The sequence below is a fragment of the Tachypleus tridentatus genome, chromosome 1 (genome assembly GCF_004210375.1).
Source record: "Tachypleus tridentatus isolate NWPU-2018 chromosome 1, ASM421037v1, whole genome shotgun sequence".
NCBI lineage: Eukaryota > Metazoa > Arthropoda > Merostomata > Xiphosura > Limulidae > Tachypleus > Tachypleus tridentatus.
The window spans coordinates 34632983-34652322 of record NC_134825.1 but is presented as its reverse complement, the minus strand read 5'-3'; the positions used below and the strand labels follow the sequence as shown (position 1 = coordinate 34652322).

The 19340-nt window shown below is 32.8% G+C and overlaps 1 protein-coding gene across 4 annotated transcripts in view; it reads right to left on the bottom strand.

Annotated features, from left to right (window-relative positions):
* The window catches only part of LOC143245875 (adhesion G protein-coupled receptor L2-like), a 43225-nt gene that overhangs the window by 10063 nt on the left and 13822 nt on the right, over nt 1–19340 (bottom strand). For all 4 annotated transcript variants that reach the window (XM_076492131.1, XM_076492145.1, XM_076492138.1 and 1 more), the window contains 9 exons: nt 13679–13782; nt 12220–12471; nt 11570–11678; nt 9118–9325; nt 6813–6983; nt 5330–5545; nt 4015–4117; nt 2336–2489; nt 839–905 (listed from right to left, as the gene is read on the bottom strand). In XM_076492131.1, coding sequence (XP_076348246.1) covers nt 839–905; nt 2336–2489; nt 4015–4117; nt 5330–5545; nt 6813–6983; nt 9118–9325; nt 11570–11678; nt 12220–12471; nt 13679–13782 — 1384 coding nt within the window. The remainder of the gene's footprint in view (nt 1–838; nt 906–2335; nt 2490–4014; nt 4118–5329; nt 5546–6812; nt 6984–9117; nt 9326–11569; nt 11679–12219; nt 12472–13678; nt 13783–19340) is intronic.

Genomic DNA, 19340 nt, shown 5'->3' with positions numbered 1-19340 from the left:
ACTGTCTGGAATTCTTGTAAATCGAGTCAATTAGTTAGGACTATTACAATCATATCAGATGTGGTGAACAAACTGGTCATCGAATTGAATATGGATCATACAGTATCACCTCTGATAACAACAAATAGAAACATCCTGATTATCTTAACTTTATTTTTCATGTATTTTCTATTCTCTAGCAGTATGATAAGTGACAGAGGGCTTGAACACTCGGCAAAACGTGATCCGATGAACAATCTGTAGGCCCGGCATGGCCAGGTGGGTTAAGGCGTGCGACTCGTAATCTGAGGATCGCGGGTTCGCATTCTCGTCGTACCAAACATTCTCGCCTTTTTAGCCGTGAGGGCGTTATAATGTTACAATCAATCTCACTATTGGTTGATAAAAGAGTAATTCAAGAGTTGGCGGTGGGTGGTGACGACTAGCTGCCTTCCCTCTAGTCTTACGCTACTAAATCAGGAACGGCTAATATAGATAGCCCTCGAGTAGCTTTGCGCAAAATTCAAAAACAAACAAACAGATAAAACAATTTGTACATGTGCTAGTTTATTTGGTTACGTACAGAACGGCCGAAGAGAATACAGAAGGTAAAAAACTTGGATAAATTATATTTTTAACTGAAAGATGCTAGTCTCAATTCGATCCAAAATTGCAGTGGTAAATAAGTCACGAACAGTAATATTATCAACTGATGCAAATTTATTCAAGATTAAGCTACAATAGATTCTTCGTTTTTGAAATTCACAGATCATATGAGACAAACATACGTAGATTAGAGTAGATAGTGCTATCGCTTGATTACAGATAATTCTTGTACATTATAAACTGATGTACTTACTTATTCGCCGTTCTGTAACCTTGAGGTTTAAACGCAGCTGTTATTCCCAGTATTATTAACGGAATACCTGCAGAAGAGCAAAAACAATGAAATAACACAATATTATGTGAGATTAATAGTATTCAAAACGTCACATCAGTAATCCAGCCTTGATCGTTACAAAACAACGAGAACTGGATTAGTTAAACCCAGTTTAATACTCTTAACAAACTTTGTCATTTGAAACAAAAATTAAATGAAATATTTCACTGACGAAAGAGACAAAATATCTTTGTTCAAAATAATAAAAGTTGTGTAATTTTGAGGATAAATAAAAACCTAGATATTTCTATGACTGATTATGAGAGTAAAGTGAAACAAAACAAAACGTGAAATGTTTTTTAAATTTTCGTCAAATTAAATAATTTCTCGAAACATCTTAAACTAAATCTAACCAGCTTCGGTTCCATCAGCCAATCTACTGTAAGTATCATTAGTATTAATACAATTGCTACATAAATATTTGATAAATGTTGGTAGAAATAAGAGTTTGTGTCATCTTTCAAGAATCTTCTATCTGACTCTCATAGTTTATAAAGGCTACAGAATTTTTATCTCAATTCACTTCTCGTTTAACACTGTTAATTAAACAGTGCATATTTTATATATTAGAACACCTACTGTTAGTTGACTACCCACTTTATGCACGAAGTAGTTTGTTATATTAATGTAAAGATAAAATCCACAATTTTGTTTTGAATGTATGTCTCAATAGCTAAAAACTCAGTATTATCGTCGGTATAGAGAAAACTGAACCACAAACGTACAAGTATCGTAATAAAGACGTAATGATTTATACATATATATATATATATATTCTGTTTACAGTTTGTCAGTTGTTTTTTGTTATTCTAACACTTCACTAACTGAACTATAAATACTGACTGTACAGCTATTTTCCCAAAGTACTTTTCTTATCAGCAAAGACGTAACTTTTACCATTGCAAATATATCTTATTATGTTTACACGCTCTCCTGAGATTAAGACCAATAGGTCTTACATCTGTGAAAAATGAACATTTTACTCTGTTGAGTAAAAAAATGTACGTTTTAAGATGTTCGACATCTAATTCGGTGCTTTCCTTTGAAGACCATAAAGAGTAAATTATATTTAATAGTTAAAAAACCTGGCCCGGCATGGCTAGGTGGGTTAGGCGTTCGACTCCTAATCGAAGGGGCGTGAGTTCGAATCCACGTCGCACCAAACATGCTCACCCTTTCAGCCATGGGGACGTTATAATATTACGGTCAATCCCATTCGTTGGTAAAAGAGGAGACCAAGGGTTGGCGGTGGGTGGTGATGACTAGCTGCCTTCTCTCTAGTTTTACATTGCGAAATTAAGGACGGCTAACGCAGATAGCCCTTGAGTAGCTTTGCGCGAAATTCAAAACAAACAAAACAAATAATAAACTCTTGATCTAATTAAGCTTAAGCTCAGGAACAAATAAATAACTTACCGTAACCTACTAAGTAGTATCGTATTTTGTAGCTTCGCTGAGTTTCAAATATAATAACTATCAACAAATATATGTAAACTCCTTCCAGCATCATCCACACAAACGATGCCAAAAAGAAATAGTGCATAAATCCCGCGATGACAGAACACATCACCTGGCAAAGTTATCAGAAATAAGTACTGAAAAAACTAATAAAAAACAAAAAACTGAAATGCATTTAACAAAATCAAATAGGATTAATAGTAAAGAGCAACTAGGGTTCTAAAGGGTTTTATCACCTAGAAAGGAGATTTTGTATTTATCCATACAAGCCAGCTAGAGTTTAATAAGGTCTGAATAAATCACTTCGTATCGCTTAGTTAAAGTATTAAAATCACATAATATTGTTTTCGTGTAATAACGATGTTCGTCAGTCTGTGATAGTGTGAGAGCGAAATGTTGTCCAGACCTAAAGAAGTTCCAATGAAACAGTCCTCGGTGAGAGAGCTGTAAGTCTACGGATTTGCAGCTTTAAAATCCAAGGCTCGATTCTCCACGGTAGATATATAAGATAACGCACATCCACATTCCACACAAACAACTCTCGTCTTGAAACTATGTAACTGAATGAAGATTATTAAAACTAAATTTATCTTTAAAACAACCGAAAAAAGTAGTAAAAAAAAAGAAAGATATTTCATGAGACGTCATTAAATAATAGTTAAAACCAGAGATCTCAATTTGGTGATGCTCAGCTTCGTAAGTTATCCAACTCCATATTTATGTAAAGAAACAAATAATAATAATCAGACCTAGTCTAATATGTAACCATAAATCCTCAATATTAACTAGTTTTACTAAGTACTTGTGTCAAACATAAAACTTACGCTAGTGTAAAAAAAATTTAGAAACCACGTATATACATATAAATTAAATAACAGGACAAACTGCAGATTCTTTAAACTCTTTTTCTGAAACAATAAGGTAAATGAAAGGGTTTTCTGAAGCGATTGATACTAGGTATTATAATATATAAGGAAGCTTATTATAATACCAAATATAATTATCACAAAAAGTAAAGTGTCTTTGATCTACAGGTTTTACCAAGTCAGGTCTGAATATCGCCAAGTGTTAATCTTGGATGAAGAAAATATAGACATTCGATAGCAATTGTAAACACTGAAGGTTTATTTGAATAAAGTCATGGTCAGAATGAAGGCTGTTTGTATATTATAGTTTTACGGACGAACTTCATTACTTCATTATTATTATTTGAAAATGGTATTTAAGACCCTAGACATTATAGGTTTCATTGTTTCATCTACGAGAAGAGTGAAACACTTAGTTCACAAGAGAATTTCTTATTTCTTGGTAACTGGTTTTTATTCTTTCTTTGTTTTACCACGCTGAACGAGTAATAACAGTTTCAAATATGTAAAGTAGAGTCTTGAATGTTTATATTGACTTTAATTTTAACTTCTAATTTACTTTCACACCTGTAACTTATAAATAAATCTTTTCCCCTTCTCTCTCTTTATATATATTTATATCTATCTATCCACAGATATAGAATTACTTTCACAGAATTTCTTAGAATACATGTAAATACATATACAAAAGCGCAAATACATTTATTGTTCTTTTCAAAAATCTTGTCTTGTGACAGTTAGGAAAGAAACATATATAGAGGAGATGTTTACCATGTTCTGGGTTTTGTCTATACCAAACACCAGGAGAAGTTCGCCGATCATTAAACAGATGCACAAATTGAGATGAATCGTGTTCCTCAATCCCCAGAGAGATCTAATTAAAATGACATGAAATGTGTATGGTTTGGTTTGGTTTGAATTTCGTACAAAGCTACTCGAGGACTATCTGCGCTAGCCGTTCCTAATTTAGTTGTGTAAGACTAGAGGGAAGGCAGCTAGTCATCAGTACCACCGCCAACTCTAGGGCTACTATTTTACCAACGAATAGTGGGATTGACCGTCACATTATAATGCTCCCTACGGATGCTATCCTCAGATTACTATTGTTATCACATACACGTTTCGGCCCGGCATGGCCAGGTGGTTAAGGCGTTCGACTCGTAATCTGAGTGTCGCGGGTTCGAATCCCCGTCACACCAAACATGCTTGCCCTTTCACTGACTTATATTTTACAATCATATTAAAATATAAAATCAAATATATATATAAGCTTAGTCTATGTACACTTGTCTCGTCAATATTCATGAATATGATAATATTTTAAATATAAATGTTAACGAAGTAAAACTCGAGACAAATTAAATTTAATTTTTGTTGCTATTTTCAATCTAAAATTCGGGTAAATTATTTCTTTTTTTTAAAAAGAAATTCTAATGACAGAATCGTGTGGCGTTTAACGAATTTGTCTCATCAGCAAGTTTCTCCACAGTCAATGGTAATTTTCTACAGCTGCCTTAGCTATGCTGACATCATAATCAAGCCACAGAATCTCGATTTCATACTAAATATTGGACAAGTATTAATGATCTAAATATATAGAGGTGTTTAATAAGGAATAAAATTATGTTTTCTTACAAATTCAACCATATCAAATTACAACAAACAAACATAAGTTGATGTTGGAGGTACGAGTAAACAAACATTACTTTTCTACTGTGAAAAACAGTAACAGAAGATATTGTTAGCAACCAACGGTCATTGGTTCATTCACACATATACCATGCTCGCCCTTTCAGCCTGGGGTCGTTATAATGCTACAATCAATCCCACTGTTCGTTGGTAAAAGAGTAGCCCAAGAGTTAGCAGTGGGTGGTGATGACTAGCTGTATTCCCTGTAGTCTTACACTGATAAATTAGGGACGGCTTGCGCAGATAGCCCTCGTGCAGCTTTTCGCGAAATTCAAAACAAACAAACAAACAAACGAACAATCAACGTTGAAGAAAGAAATTTTAGTTTGTATGTGAATACTATTCAAGTAATAATAAAATTTACATTGTTAATATTTATGTGGTATAATTAAAGTACCTAATACATGTAAAGGTGATAATGCATAATCCTAAACAAATAATGGAAATTGTGCAACATATCACAGAAATAATCTTCAAGGCCCTGTGACTATCCGCTTGTACACGTTTTTGAATATCCATCAAAACAGCAAAGCTAGTCAGGTGATCACAGACACAAAGAGTATGAGTTTTGTTGGTGTGAGACACGTGGCAACCTCTGTCGTCCCAGTAACCGCTGGAAGGAAAATAAAGATGGAAACAATATATATAAAATTTATACATTAATCTATACAATGAAAAATATTCAAAAACCATTTTTCTAAACTTCTGAGAAGATGAAACAGAATATGCTTCGTAAAGGAACATTAGTGTTCTAGTGGAATACTTAAAAACTACTACGCCAGAATATCTAAACAAATGACATTTTTGTAAGTTTTATCATTCTAGTTCGTAACTTTTGGTTTAGATCATTTTGTTCATTTAATCTTAGTAGTAATATTATATTATATATTTCCCACTTCAAAACCATATGTAGTTGAATACCTATAAATAAGAAATGTGAAATCACATCATTTGAAATAAAAAACACACATCATATGCAGCATTTGCAGTTAGCTCAAACATTACCACCTAATTATTCAATTAAATAGCATAGCTTCGTTTAAATCACCCATTTTTATGTAGATATGTATCAATGTAGAGATTCTATAAAGAGCGGGTATTCTTAAATTATCACAATCTGCGTGCATGTTTGTACTCGTAACAGTTCACTTTTTCATGGAATTATGAAATCTCTTCTTCTATCAGGAAGAATATAGCCATTCATTTCAACACCAACTGAAAACTTAATTTTCACAATTATCAGATCATATTACTCCAGTTACTTAGACGAAATATAGCTGAGAAATAGATCAGCTTTGACTTATGGTGATATAATAGATTGGACTGATCACTGTTATATATTCTCATTAAGTTTTGTTACATTTAGACGAACTTTTTAAGATTCGAATAATATAGAATAGAGCCTACTTAATGCCGGGTTTATTTACTGTTGAAAATACAGGGACTTTATCTGGAGAATTCACGTTCAATTTGGTTTGAATTTAGAAATACTCATGAAGATGTCAGGACTTAGGTTTCATTTGTAATGCTAAAATTAACATGTCAAGATTTTCGCGTTATGATTCTTGCAACATTAAAAACAGAGAACACAGTTTATACGTCGTTATTCTATTACAGTTTACTTTATTGGTTGAAACAATCATACTGATATTTCTAAGATGTTATATTAACTTACTTAATTTACCTGTGATTGAAACAAATACACACAGATTTGAATGTCATGGTTGTGACTTTTTATTTGTTCTAGCTGTAATTGAAAAAAAGAAAAGATCGAAATATCCTCCTATTAGGTTCTGTATAACATATTTTATCTATGACCGAAGCTTCGCTATAGCTAATACTATTTTATTCTCAGTTGCAAAGTTCGTAAAGTAATTTACCCTTCATCTGAATTCCAGAATGTGCACTGTGGTGATTCGGCGTCGACTTGATCATGTTCTAGTAATAATTTAACTCCAGTTGGTATTAGAATTTGACCTGGAGTTTCCTTTAGACTGACACTGACAATTGGCGAGTTCAAGGCTGTTCTGTTTGTAATATTCAGGTTTGTTCTATTTAAAAAGTGGTAGAAGAGAACAGCTGATTACAAATTCTGTCAAACGAATGGTTGAAATGGTTTCCGAAAACACGGGTTTGCAATGGTTTTATTGTCTTGAAATGTTTACATGTTCAACAGTAATTCATCTACACTGAATCCGAAAATGACATTCATTTATTTTCACCACGAACATAATTTTCACAAAACGTCATAGCGCAATACATAAAAGAAATGATCAAAACATGTATTTATGAGACTAAAATATGTAAATTTCACACACAAAAAATTAGGACGAATGAGAATACATATTCGTTTGACATCAGTTTCTTCGCAATTTATAAAAATTCTTACATGATAGAAAAAAAAGAATATAATATTCACAATCTGTATAGCTGAATTATATAAAATCCGTTATTAAATGCAAAACAGCTTTTATTAACTTGAAATTCGCAAACCCATATAATCTTAGATTAATATATATATATATTTTATTTTAGAAACTGTTGAACTTTCACTAAATAATACACTATAAGGTCCTGTAACTAACTAACCTTCTTAATAAATAAACATGCATTTTAAAATGCATCAAAATTTGAAAAACAAACAAACAAATAATAACTTAATACAAATAATTACATCTTGTATTGCGTAAGAGCAAGGACAAGATAAGGAAATAATGTTACACACATAAGTTAGATATAATCAACATAAGTCATGTCTGATAGCCTAACAATGGGATAAAAGTTACCAATAACCAATAGAATAAAAAAGAATAAATGTGATTGGATAGTTTTAAAATGTGTTGGTTTTTCATTATGTTTATGATATCAAATACGTTTTATAGTATTTCCATCTCCAAGTATCTCCATCTGTTTGTTTATTTCTTTTGAATTTCCACGCAAAGCCACATGAGGGCAATCTGCGCTAGTCGTTTCTAATTTAGCTGTGTAATACTAGAGGGAAGGCGACTAGTCACCACCACCCACAACCAGGTCTTGGGATACTCTTTTTACCAGCGAATAGAGGGACTGATCGTCACATTATAACGCTCTCACGGCTAAAAGGGTGAGCGCTTTAACCACCTGCTCATGCCGGGCCCGCATTTTCATCTAACCACAATGACGCATTTATGGAAGTATTATTACTCTCTCTACTTTGTCCAATTTGCTGAAACTTCACGTACAATTGGAGAGGAAAAAAACCTATAGTCATCACCGTTCAGGAACCAACATTATAGTATTAATGCTTTGAATTACAAGGACTAAAGTAATCAGTGTTTCAAAAACACTGTTGATGAGATTTATATCATAAGTTACAAACACTAAAGTGATCATCGTTCAGAAAACACTGATGAGATTAACATCCTGAATTACAAGGAATAAAGTAGTCACCATTCGGAAAGCACTGTCAACGAGATTGACAGCTTCGCAGCTTTTGGTATTTAAACCGTAGCTTTTATAGAATTGTACTCTGTAGCGTTTTAGAAAATATTTTGTCTTTCATTGTTCAATGCAATTTTTGTACTTTGTTAAAAGGCAGTAAATGTGAGAAGAACCAAAATAACTTGGGGGTCTCACGTGCAAGCAGTTTACGTTGCCTATAACACTGCCTACATGGTTAGAGGGATGACAACGTATAATGATGGTCATTTTTGGAAATATTTCTTAGGTTAATATTAAAATAGAAATTTCATCTTTGATTATATATAAAATAAATATGTTTAAATATATGAAAAGCTAACTTTTTAAAATTTCAAAGGTATAAATATTATGAATGTCAAAGTCACACCAGTCTGTTGTTCCAAGAAGGTATTTTCCATTCAGATGATCGAGTAAATTACAATGCTGCCTCTAGTCTGTTGGTCAACCGACAATAAATATCTACAACATTTATAAATTGTTGGTTGATATTTTTATGAGAATTTGAGTAATATGCTGGTTGTAAATACCGTGTATGTCTAATAAATACGAAAGAGGAAAATTGTTAGAATATCTTTTACTGGTACAAGTTGTATTTTTAATTTTTATCATTCAGAAACAGACTATTCGGTTACATATATACTCCAAATGTAGTTGTTCTTAAGTGCCTAGGGATATTTTTTTTATCAAATATAACATTGTTTCATTTTAAAGAAACTGAATACATACCTGAAATTTTTTTCAACAATTAGAATCTGTTTGACATTTTTGTTGTACTCGACAAATACCACGTTCGTTTCATTTGTTCTTTCTAAGTACTCCTCAAAGCCACTAGGTAGCGTAACTTGAGTTCGATATTTCTGAGAAAGTGTAACTTTACCAAGTATTAAATTTTTATGTTGGAAGTGGCCTCGTGGACGTCGTAAAACTTGTAAAGCTATTGAAAATAAAATTTGAATATTTATTTTTTCATAATGAGATAAGTTGTTGGGTAATATTTAAAGGTAAAAGGGATGTACCAGAAATAGACAAGTATAACAGATAACCTATAAATATATATAGTATTATAAATACTATTTTATATATGTCATCACCACAGTTTTAGCAGTTACGTCAAGAGCGTAAAATGTTTACGCATCCGATCGAATGAAATGTACTTCTTAAAAGTTTATAAAAATATATGATAACAAATATATTGTTTGTTGGATTGTATTTAAACACAAATGACCATCTGTGCCCACCAACGGTGTCGAAACCAGGTTTCTAGTATTATAAGTCCGCAGACACACCACAGTGCCACTGGGTGGCAACACATATCTAGTCATAAACTTGTACATTCAAATATGTTATTTACTCTGAATGCACTTATATACTCTAGGAAAGTTTTGTTTGATTTCTCTTATCACACACGATAAAACGGATTTGATATTCCTGTTCACATTAACCTGCTCTATAAAGTTTCCGTATTGCAAGAAACACATGCAACATACCTCTCATTATATCTTATCATCTTATCTATTAGACTTTTGAACTCGATTTTTCGAAAAATTACATGTATTTTTTTTATTAATCAGAGGTCGCTCTTTACCTCACAGTGTGGTATTTATCGCTCTGAAAAGGTTTCTTATGTTCTGCGCATTAAATTTAGATTATTCCTCAAAAGAAGATTCCAAAGTTAGTGCTCTTAGTGACAAATAAAGCGCTTTATTTCTTCAATTTTCAGTTTTACAACAAACTCATATTATATTCCGACAGGCCACAGTTCATAACAGTCAATAATACACTTGACTTACTCGCTAACTTCTATCTCATATGTGGTACTTTCACATATTTCCGCTTCTTCGTCAAAACACAAACTGAATCTTAATAATAATGAACTAGCTGTCTAACTGGTTGACAACAACAGATGAGCCGATTATAAAAGTAGCTACCTTAATAATCAATCAATCAATCATGTACTTTAACCGCCCCCCAGTGGCACAGCGGTATGTCTGCGGATTTACAACGCTGCAATCCGAGTTTCGATACCCGTGTTGGGCAGAGCACAGATAACCCACTGTGTAGCTTTATGGTAACACTTGAATAGATGTTTGTTTGTTTGCAGTTAAGAAAATAAAAATAAGAAATTGTTTCTTAAACACTCTAAAAAGCTTTCCTCTAGCGAAATAACAGTATTAGCTTTTAAATTATAAAAAATAGTTTATAGCAGTAATAATTTGATTTTAATTTTAATTTTTTCATTAAGATGGTGTTATGTAATCAGAACTCCAAAATTGTTAATCGTAATATTTTTGATCATATAGAAGCACTACCACAACTTTTCTTTTTGTAACAAACAGTTTTAGGTTCGTTTGTATTTGAATTTCGCACAAAACTACCCGAGAGCTATCTGCGCTAGCCGTCCTTAATTTAGCAGTGCAAGACTAGAGGAAAGACAACTAGTCCTCACCATCCACCGCCAACTCTTGGGCTACTCTTTTACCAACGAATAGTGGGATTGACCATTACGTTATAACACCCCCATGACTGAAAGGGCGAGCATATTTGGTGGGATGGGAGATCGAACCTATGATAATCAGGTTGCAAGCCAAACACCCTAACTACCTGATAACGCTTTTCGTAATGATTAATAAAAACATCAGACAAGTCATCGTCATGTAAGGTATTCGTTGTGTCTCTGCTTGGTATAATGAAATAACGTAGTCGATTACATTTGTTTGTTTATAATTAAGCACAAAGCTACACAAAAGGCTATCTATGCTCTGCCAACCCGGTTCTAGTGTTGTAAGTATGCAGACATATCGCTGTGTTACTGGAGGGTCGCAAAGCAAGTAAAATAATTAAACACTTCCTAAAATGCGTATCAGTGTGGAAGCATGTTAAGAAATAATACTTCCTAAGCAACAATTCAATATAACAATATATTTACAATTGGCCCCCAGTGGAAAAATATTAAATTTTCCGATTTACAACGTTAAATTCAGACATTCGATTCTCCTCAGGGGAGACAGCAGATAACCAGATGTGGCTTTGTTCTAAGAAAACAAATGCATTTACAATCACACTTATTAAAAATATCAATCGGTCTGTATCGTGTCTCAAGTAAAACGTTGATTATAGCTGTTTATTTTATGGTACTGGTATTATTTGGTTCAAAAAGCAAGTCACATGTTTTTCTTACCTATATTATCCTTAACAATGGACTTGCTTTCACTGGTCGTTAGGAATGGTGTTAAGATGTATCCAGCTTTCTCAACAGTAGTCAAGAACTTAGTAGCTGCTAGAGTCTTCTGTTTTCATTCATTTGAGAAACGAAAAGAAAATCGAAAAAACAAGCTTTATTATTCATTCTTAAACAGGTTTTGTACATAAACCAATTAAAGAAAAACAAAAACTAGCATTTTGACTCATTCAATAAGTTGTGATACGATTTAAACCGAAAATAATGTTTAAAAGAAAGAAGATAATATGAAACACAGTTTTTATTTTCGAATTAAAATGGTATTTATACAATGCAGTCCAAATCACATGCTACCAGCTCCCGTTTAATAACTGTACATAAACACAAGTCAAACAACAACTACATTAAAAATAGAAGCTAGTTACATGATATATAAATGTTGGTGTTATTTGATATAACACTGATTACTCGAATATCAGTTATTCCTTTTTTTTTTAGAAACTAAAAGTATAAAATAGTCTAGGTGTGTTTTTACGACAATTAAACACAATTGTTTTCCTTATAATGTTTTCCATTTAAGTGTGTTATGTGCTCGACATCGTAAAACATCCATATTAATGGGTGTGGAAAGTGAGAGAAAATAAACTTACATTTGATGTATTATTCCATGCATTACCCATATCTAACAAGTCACTAGAGATCTCTATGACTTTATCTGTGACTGAAATAGCTGTTATCTTTTTATCAATGCTGGTCAAGTTCTTTGTCTGTTCTTCGAACAACGCTTTGGTTTTATTCAGGATGTCAACCACAGTTAAAAGATCACCTTCCAAATTAATGCCTGTTTTTTCAAGAACTGAATTGATTTCGTCTAATGATTCTTCCACGTTCTCATTCTTAAACTGAAAATAGAAGAAACAAAGAATACAAACAAATGTCTAACTGTTCTTATACAGTTCCATATGTTTTAATTTCACTTGAATCTTTCTAAAGAGACTGGAAGAAACGTGTATAATATACCTATTCTTATTGGTGACCGAGAAACACATTTTATAGTCATATTTATATAAAATAACAGAAATATAAAGTAGGTGTGTGTGTTTTTCTTATAATAAAGCCACATTGGGCTACCTGCCGAGTCTACCGAGGGGAAATCGAACCTTCTGATTTTAGCGTTGTAAATCCGTAGACTTACTGCTGTACCAGAGAGATATATAAGAAATAACTAGCATCTGACTGAAAGTCCAGAAATTCATTAGTTTGTGGCCAAGTGTGGTTGTAGAATATTTCCAAAATAGTTTTCGTAGTGTGAATTAAAAATTGTAAGTACTTTTTATTCAATTATAAGAATTCAAACACAAGGAAAGTTCACTGTACACTTACATTATATCGATTACTGTAGTTAATAAGTGAAAGAATAACATAGTTTTTATTCTTGTAACTGAAACCCATCTTGTAGGTAAGTTAAGAGTTTTAACTCGGTTAAATCAATATAAAAACGTAGAAAATATAAGTAAAGTTCTTTGTGGACTTCAGGCTTATTACCACCAAAAACAAAAATAAAAAAACAATCTTATCACTTGTGTTTGTAGTTAAGCACAAAGCTACATAACGGGCAATCTTTGTTTTACCCATCATGGGTACCGAAATCCGATTTCTAGCAATGTAAGTCTGCAGATATTTTGCTGTGCCACTGGGGGGCTTACTCAGTGTCATATTTCTTCAACAGGGGGAAGCTGTACTACTTTTAACGTTATATAAAGTAACAAAACAGGCCCAAATGAAAAACTTATATCTAAAACATGAATTTAATCTCACAGTATTCTAGGCTTACTAACAAATATTTACAAGAAATTCGTTTGACCTTAAGCACATACGATGGGCTATCTGTGTTTTGCCCACCACGTGTATCGAAGCCTGGTTTCTAGCGCTGTGAGTCTGCAAACTTACCGTTGTGCTACTGGTAGGGAGCATTTGCAACAAATAATTAGAACTTCAAAAGTTCGTACTTTATTCAAGTATGAAGATTTGGGTAAAAGTTTAATAGTTGATAGTGAAACGTTTTCGATGCTGTATAAAAATTTCTAAGACTAACACTGAAGTACCTACCTCTTCCCAAATCTGACTTATTTCGACGGTTTTACAGTGACTGAAATCCGGATATTTTGTAGTACGCTGTCCGCTCTGTTCATCACAGCACCATCTAGCTGTTCCTGATAAGGATATGAAAAATAATAACATTATTCTCATTGTCCATAACAGAGGTCCCCCCTCCAGTGGCACAGTGGTATGTCTGCGGACTTACACACTAAAAACCAGGTTTCGATACCAGTGAGCAGAGCACAGATAGTCCATTGTGTAGCTTTGTGCTTAATTCTAAACAAACTATAACAGAGTACGTTTGCTTTAATCATATCACTGAGAATTTATGCAATCAAAAATGTTTTTTGACCTTTTGAGAGAAACAGTTATTGCTTATATATGAAAGAGAAATATAATAAATTGAAGACTGAACAAAGAGTAGTAAATATATGCACGTGTGTTTGTATCCCCAAGCAACTTATTAAGAAAAAATCATATTCTTCCTATAATATAATTTTCCTTTTCTCAAAGAATCCATAACATTATGAATAACACAAGTTGACAGTTTGCTAAACAAAGTCTCAGAAACCATTACATAATAAAAAGCAATAATAACTCAATACAGTTTCAGAAAATCATAAAATTGACACACAAGAATCACATACGTCGAAACGTTATGATATAGTCATAATAACTATTTGCTTGTTGCTAAGCATGGGCAACAAAACCCGATTTATTTACGTTATAAACCCATAGACTTATAATTGAATTGTACTGTTCATATAAATGTGTGTTTTTCTTATAGCAAAGTCACATCGGGCTATCTGCTGTGTCCACCGAGGGGGATTGAGCCCCTAATTTTAGCGCTGTAAATCCGTAGACCTAACGCTGTCCTTGCGGAGAAATATTCGTATAACAAAAGCATCATTAACAAAAACTTGCATCTAAAGGCCGGATATGTTTCCATGCTGCTGATGGTACTATCATACCGAAATTGTCTGTAAAAATAGAAAACAAAATGAGACAGGATCAGAAACCGCAACTTCACTAGAGAAGCAGGATCACTAATTATATTCTGCGCCTCATATGTCGGTCATTTCATTATTTTTAACGACAAGACTCTTAGGTTAGGAAAATTGTCTCAGTAGGCTTAGATTTCCTTTATTTACCAGAGTCCTGCCGGAAGTGGTATAATCGGTAACGTGTACAAACTTAAGTTCAGGGATTTGCAAATCCATTACTGCGTAAACATACTTTGCACTTTGGGGTCGTAGGTGGATTGCATGAGTTGCAGTCAAGTTCCACTATCTAAGAAGACAAAAGAAGTTTAAAAAATGGCGGTGGGTGCTGTTTACTAATAGCGTCCCCTATAATTAATCGTTTTAAAATTATGGACGAATCAAGCTTGATGTGTTTTGCTCGAAAATTCGAAAACAAACGGATTGCTTATTGCTATATTTTTTGGCGGAAGTACCAATCAATTGTAATTGGTTGAACTGTAGAAACTTTAGGATAAATGAAGTTTGTTTGTTTGTTTAGAATTAAGCTACACAATGGGCTATCTGTATTCTGCTCACCACGGGTATCGAAACCTGGTTTTTAGTCTGTAAGTCCGCAGACATATCACTGTGCCACTGAGAGGCAGGATAAATGAAAACCAAAGAAAGCGGAGAATAAATACGGTCTTGGACAAAGTGTTTGCATATTTTTTAACAAATAAGATAATTATTATTAAGACACTTAGCACTATTAAACTGAGAAATGTATGTTATATTATACAAATATATATATAAAAGTTGAATAATGAGACAGGTTCTATGGATGCCATTAACGATTTATTAGAACAGCGAACGATTTTATCAGATACATGTAAAAAGATATGTAGTTTAGCATTTTACTTATGATAACAAAACCTTACCAAAACACACATATAAAAATATAATATTACGTTATCATTAGTAGTACCTGTAACCTTATAGCAGTTTGTATTAAACATTGAGTACTTGGTTGGGTCTTCTCGTATTATAATAATCACTGCAAGACGACATGGCATGTTATCAATGAGGTTATTGATGTAATACACAGTTATTTTATTCCAACAAATTTGGATACTTTAATTTGTCAATGGCAGTCTTGTAATGTCCGCCTAGTCAGGATAATCCTGTATAGCACAAAGTGTGGACAGTGAGAATGTCATTTTAAAACGCAAATTTATTGTCAAATCTTGCTTTAGCGTATGGCAGAAATATTATCTCTATGTGATGTCTGTAGGAGATGCTATTGACAGTTCCCTGAAAAATATAAAGAACATTTTTCACATTATGATGAATAGCTACCCAAACATCTACTGTACCACCTCATGTGTTTTTCCTGTAGGAAAGACAGCCTTTCTTTATCTATTTTCTAGGTAAACGAGAAGCGGGAATCATACAACCAGCTGTAATATGCCAGAAACAGTACTCATCTGAAAAAAAAAAAAATTATATGTGGCCAGTGCTACATAACATGTTGACAGTGGTGAATTCTTGTTAATAACAGTTTTCAGATAGCCTTTTAACAAAATAATCATGTTTGGTCAGTCTTCTATTCACTGTTTTTCTGGATACCCTGGAATGAATGTGTCTATGAGATTCTTTTCGTCAAGTGTTGCTAGTTTTCTTTCAACTTTAACGTGTTAAAACACGTTCATCTCAAGCAGTAGTTTTTTAGCGTCTTCCAGTGGGATTTTTTAGAACAAAGTTTTCTGTAGTCCGTGAACCTTTCAGGATTCTGGATAAACTACACTTCTGGTAACTTCTGTTTGATTCATACCATTTCTGGAAAGTTGAACAAATTGACACCTTCTAAGTTCTGGCAATTAACGAGACATGACTCTACACTAAGTACAAAGAAGTTGTCTGAAGAAAGTCTTGATGTGTTTCGAAAAAGAGCATATAAAAAATACACCCTTTTACACAATACAGGTGTGTATATGTATGTTTTAACGAACAATTAAAATAACCTACAAAGACCAAAATAGCAACTCGTAGATGTTTGTCTGATAATATTCTACATTTTCTGTTACTTCTCTGACATTTATTCAATAATTAATCCATGTTTGTAGACAGTGACATCAATATGGAACAATGTGCAAACATGTTGGCAAAGAATGTAATTTTAGTTGTTCCTATAAATGACTTTTTAATTTAACTTGGTTTCTATTAATGTTAACGGATTAAATACATTGATTAAATTAAAGTGTTTTTTCTCTTATTTTGAAGAACTGTAAGCATATTGTTTATTTATAGAAAAATAATTTAAAATGGAAATATTGTTATAGTTGTGACGAACTTATGGAATAAAGAAATTTGGTAAAATAGTCGTACAGATGTATGACGTAAAGTGGATATTCTCTAACTGCTTTCTTGAACTGATTTAATTTTAATAAGATTCATTGGGAAGGTTTTTGTGGTAATTTTGCTATTCATAGCTTGCCTTTATTAATATGTATAAATATATTTCTAATACTCCCTGCAAAGAGGAAATTTTTTTTTTTTATTATCCTCTAAACAAGAGAACAGTGTTTGGTTTTGATTTTGGAATATTTTAAATACATTTCGAATTAAAAGATGAACAGATTCCTCTTTAGGCCATTATTAGGATATTAACATTGAAATTTATTTAACTTTATAAATTTTAATGATATTGGGGACGTTTCTCTTTTTCATTCCAAATAAAAATGTGTTTCTTTGTTTCTATTTTTTGTGAGGAGAACTAGTTCAGACTGGAATTAGTGATTATTGTTTCCTTCAAGCATAATGGGTCATTACACATTACAACTTCATCGTGGTAGGCTTTCTTTTATTGATAACTCAGTAGATATTGTTCCAAACCGTGAACCGAGAGTCTGTTAGTACAATTTCCAACTATGAGTGTGTCATAAGTGTGATGGTCAAATCTCATAGTTCGACCATACAAGAGTAGAACAAGAGATAACAGCTCGAGCTCTTGACCTCTATTTCTTAATTACAGAGGGGTATGTGCAGATTGTTTTATGCAACTTTACATACACAAAACCAACAACATATAAAATAAACTTGTTAATTACTTAGCAACCAGTAACACTGTTGATTTTGACTAATTTTCTGGCCGTTAGAATACTACACGTTACGGGTTTTTTAGTATTTTGGGCTTAATATATCAGAAAGGAATGTGGTATACATATTTTTGGTCTTAAAATATGTTGCAAATTTTATAAACATGGAAATACACCAACATTGTGCTTTTGATGAATTACACCAATTATTTAATAAAAATCATAACAAAATTGAAAAAATTGTCCCAGTATTCATTTCTTTTCATATCTCTAAGAAGTCTCTCTTGTAAATAACGCATTTATAGATTTTTGATAACTTTTCTACTCATCCCAAACCATAACTTTATATTTACAAAGTGGCTACTACTACGGAAAATATAATTATCAATGCCATTTTTCTCAACTAATTTTCAATTGACTTCAGTGCTTTTATTTTTCCACACCCGTTTATTATGTCACACATCACAATATATGAAATGTACAATTATTAAAGATAATAAGGTTTGTAAGTAGCTACAAGGAATCTTTCGATAAAGATAACAAAATATTTATATTAATGTTGAGCAAATAAGGTATTTAAAACAGGGCACGGCATGGCCAGGTGGTTAAGGCACTCGACTCGTAATCCGAGGATCGCGGGTTCGAATCCCCTTCACACCAAACATGCTTGCCTTTTCCTCTCTAAGAGCGTTATAATGTGACGGTCAAGCCCACTATTCCTTAATAAAGGAGTCACCCAAGAGTTGGCGGTGGGTAGTGATGACTAGTTGCTTTCCCTCTAGTCTTACACTACAAAATTAGGGACAGCTAGCACAGATAGCCCTGGAGTAGCTTTGTGCGAAATTCAAAAACAAAATTCAAAAAACACAAAGAGACCCACAAATTATGTGTTTATTTTATAGTTTCTTTACATGTTCTTTCAGTTGCTAAAGAAATGTTTTCGCCTTCGATTATACCTGGTTGGAAGCTACAGGAATTTTCTTTATAACACGATATCAGGCAATTTAGTTAGGTTTAGCGACGACAGGAAAATACTGCAATGACTCAAATCCTTATTTCCAATTGTATTATTACAGGCAGTGGCGTATTTAGGTAGACGTTATAGGGAGCTCAGCCCCAGGGCCCACAGTCTTAATGGAGACCCATTGATAATTTTATTCTATGTAAAATTACATATGATGTAAGGCCCACAAAAATTATTAACCCCTGGACCCATACAACCTTAAATTCGCTACTGAATAAAGGTATTATATTCAATCATCTTGCGTGTATAAAAGAACTTAATGTTCATTGAAAATAACAAACATTTATTAGATTTTAGTTGATCTCTAACTAAAATGTTGTTAATCAAGATATATTTATCTAGCTAGATGTAAGGTAATGACGAAGCCAATGTGAAAATTATTTGTATTTCCTACTTATGGCAAAACTATTAAGGCGTTCGTCATTTTAAACCACTAACATGAAACACCCTAACATCCCTTATCCTCTGGAAGAGCATGACGTCACTCTAATAACGTACCCAGAGCTTAAATTGCGGGGAATATTTTTTATATATAGATCCATCTCGTGCCCATTTTGAAAGGTTATCACTAAATATTTATTAGTTTTTGC